Source organism: Pseudorasbora parva, chromosome 9 (genome assembly GCF_024679245.1).
Source record: "Pseudorasbora parva isolate DD20220531a chromosome 9, ASM2467924v1, whole genome shotgun sequence".
NCBI classification, from domain to species: Eukaryota; Metazoa; Chordata; class Actinopteri; order Cypriniformes; family Gobionidae; genus Pseudorasbora; species Pseudorasbora parva.
Genome location: NC_090180.1, coordinates 192,232 through 195,128, shown reverse-complemented (window position 1 = coordinate 195,128; position 2,897 = coordinate 192,232). Strand labels below are relative to the sequence as shown.

Below are 2,897 nucleotides of genomic sequence, written 5' to 3'. Positions count from 1 at the left end.
CCCATATTAGTTGTCTTAAATAAGTTAAATAACATCTTAAATGAACTTGTGAGAAAATGAGATGCGTGTGACAGCGCGTCAGATCAGCGTCATGTTCGGCAACGGCCCTAATGATGTCATCAAGGAACAAAAGGAACAGAGAAAAGTGTAGCTTTAATGATGAATAATCTATATTTAATTTATTATTTATGCAGTTTAGAAAGGTGTTTGATAACTATTACATTTCTGTATGTGTCAGGGAAGGCCACAGGTAAATATAACATTTATTATAATGGGTTTATATAAAGATTGTTTTAAGTCCACTTAAACTAAAAATGTATTTTTTTAAGCCTAATAAATGTTGACATTTTTATCTTTCATTTATACTGTAATGTCATTAAAGTTTCATAGAGACATTTGTATCAGTGATACTGGCCTTCACTCATTAAAAAGATGCCATTACCACACATACCTAATATATGCTGTCTTAAAATTGTTTCTACATTAATTTGGAGAGTAACTGAAATTAATACAATATCAAAATATTAAAAACTCTAAAAACTTGTGATTAATCACGATTCGTTAGTTAATTTTTTTATCAAGTCCCAGCACTTTCGATCTCTTTCACTTTCTTTCATTCACCTTTATAACACAAGCAACATATAAGTTGTAACCACACACACAGGTGTTCCCACTAGTGTAATGATATTATGATAATTATAGATTGTGGGTTTGATGTGGCTTGAGATCAAAGTGAAAAATGAATGTGAGTTTTTGTAAAGCGTCTCAGGCTCTTTGTGTCACTGGGCTCCAACTCTCAGAGCACAATAATAGAGAGCTGAATCTGCCAGAGTTACACTGATAATACTGAGTTCAGTGGAGGATCGGGATGTAGTCGACTCAAACCGAGGATCTGAAGGGTTCCCAGCACCACTCCATGATCGAGCATATTTCCACATTAAATACTGAGGTTCTGTGTTTGGATGCTGTCTGTACCAGTAAAGTCTAACATAATCACTGCTTGTATCATATGAGCAGCTCAGGGTCACAGTCTCGCCTTCCTTCTTTATAATGCTTGTTTCTTTATTTGGCCCAATCTGGTCTGCCGCCATCACACCTAAAACAAAGAAATAAGAACATTACTGAGACAATTTACACAAAATTAATTTATTGGACTGTTTTTTCTGCATTACTAATGAATAAAGAAAGTTAATTTGTACCTGAAGTCAGAATTATTATCAGAAGCAGGTGTATTTCCATGTTTAGGTCAGATCAGTGTATTAATGTCCTCTGCGCTCTGATGCTAATGCTTTAGTTCAGCGCTAACAGAAGGGGTGTGTCTCAGACCTTTCTTTACGGGGATTGGTTGGACGTATCACAAGAAATCAGAATGTGTGTGATGGGGACCTTTATGAGCTCATTCAAAACCATACACACCGGTCATACACACAGAACACATTCTGGATCATAGAACTGTTATCTGTTAAAATACATATATGAGGGAAAATAGAAGAAGAAAAAAGTAAATACTGTAGGTTTGCTCTTCTATTTTATTTTTATTTTTTTGTTATTTTATTTTTTGTTTAATATTGAGATGATTCTCACTTTGTGAAATATAATTCTATAATATTTTTGTACTTTGTTTACAGTGTTGCTTTGGCAAAGGTGGACAGTTTTATGTTGCATGTTTTTGTGTGTGTGTTGAGTGTGTGTGAGTCACAGTGGGCCTCAGAGCGCAGTAATACACAGCAGAGTCAGACACACACACATCCTGGATCATCAGAGGAACTGATTCTGAAGACACATTAGAGTGAAATCTCTCCTTAAACTGAGGATCAGTATCTTCTCCTCCATATTTGTTTCTCCTCAGGATGTATTTAGGAAAGTCATTTGCTCTCTGGATGTACCAGAAAAGATCTGGTTGTGATGAAGTTGTTTTATATTTGCATTGTAATGTTACTGATCGTCTTTCAGATTCAGTGATGTGCTTATCCGGCTGATCAACACGCTCTTCTCCACAACACTCTGTAAAGACATGAAATAATAAACTGTAATAATAAAAAGTGTAAGCTTTAATAAGGTATAAACTGATTTAAGTGATGAAGAACCACTTACCATGATAAACTGATGCAAAAATGAACAACTTCAACAACCCAAGCGTTTTCATATTTTATGTTTTGACTGAAACAGGAGAAAAAGATGAATAAGTCGTGTCAGTAAGAACTGGGATGGTGTATAGCAGGGAGGAGAGGTTGAACAGATAAAAAAGAAAAGATATTCAAAAAGATTTTAAGTGTCTACACCACTTCAGGATATCATTGAAAAAATATTTTACCTGAGACAGTTTTTCCTTCATTTTTCAAGCATGACTTTAATGATTTAACAGTGTCATCATTGAAGTTATTGATAATCCGCACTTGAGACGCTTAACACATTTACATTCTGTATATGTGTTGTTTAAACCATCCTTTATCAAAAGTAACACATGATCTTAATAATGTAACATATACCCTTAATGTTTCGGGAAATATCGGGAATAGAAAAGTTAGATTTAAGAAGTTATAATCGTTTAACCTGACATGATGATGTAGCTTAGTGACGTGTGTAGATTAGACATGCAGTTGTTTTGAGAGCGGCGAAACAGCAATACAAACTCCTTGCTGAGTGTTGAAGCTGAACATTTCTTTCAATTGATTGCATTTCTTGACTCTTGGTCTTAATTCATCATATCTCAGTTACTCCAATCTGTCAGTGTAACTGCAGTGAACGAGAACAACATTCAATTCAGGTTGAATATTAACGTACCTTCAGAGGTGAAGCATCGTTTGACTGAGAGAGAACTACTCTGTAAGTGTCTGTCACTTTTCTCATTTGATTGTTTGTACATTTGTTGTTAGATAAGTGTGTCTGTGCAGTGC

At 34.9% G+C, this 2,897-nt stretch overlaps 1 gene segment (V, D, J or C); it reads right to left on the bottom strand.

Moving 5' to 3' along the window:
* Window positions 1–779: 779 nt before the first annotated feature.
* On the bottom strand, window positions 780–1,239 carry LOC137089375 (immunoglobulin lambda variable 2-18-like). The segment is given in 2 exon segments: window positions 780–1,096; window positions 1,200–1,239. Coding segments are annotated over 2 exon segments (357 nt in total).
* Between the last annotated feature and the right edge of the window lie 1,658 nt (window positions 1,240–2,897).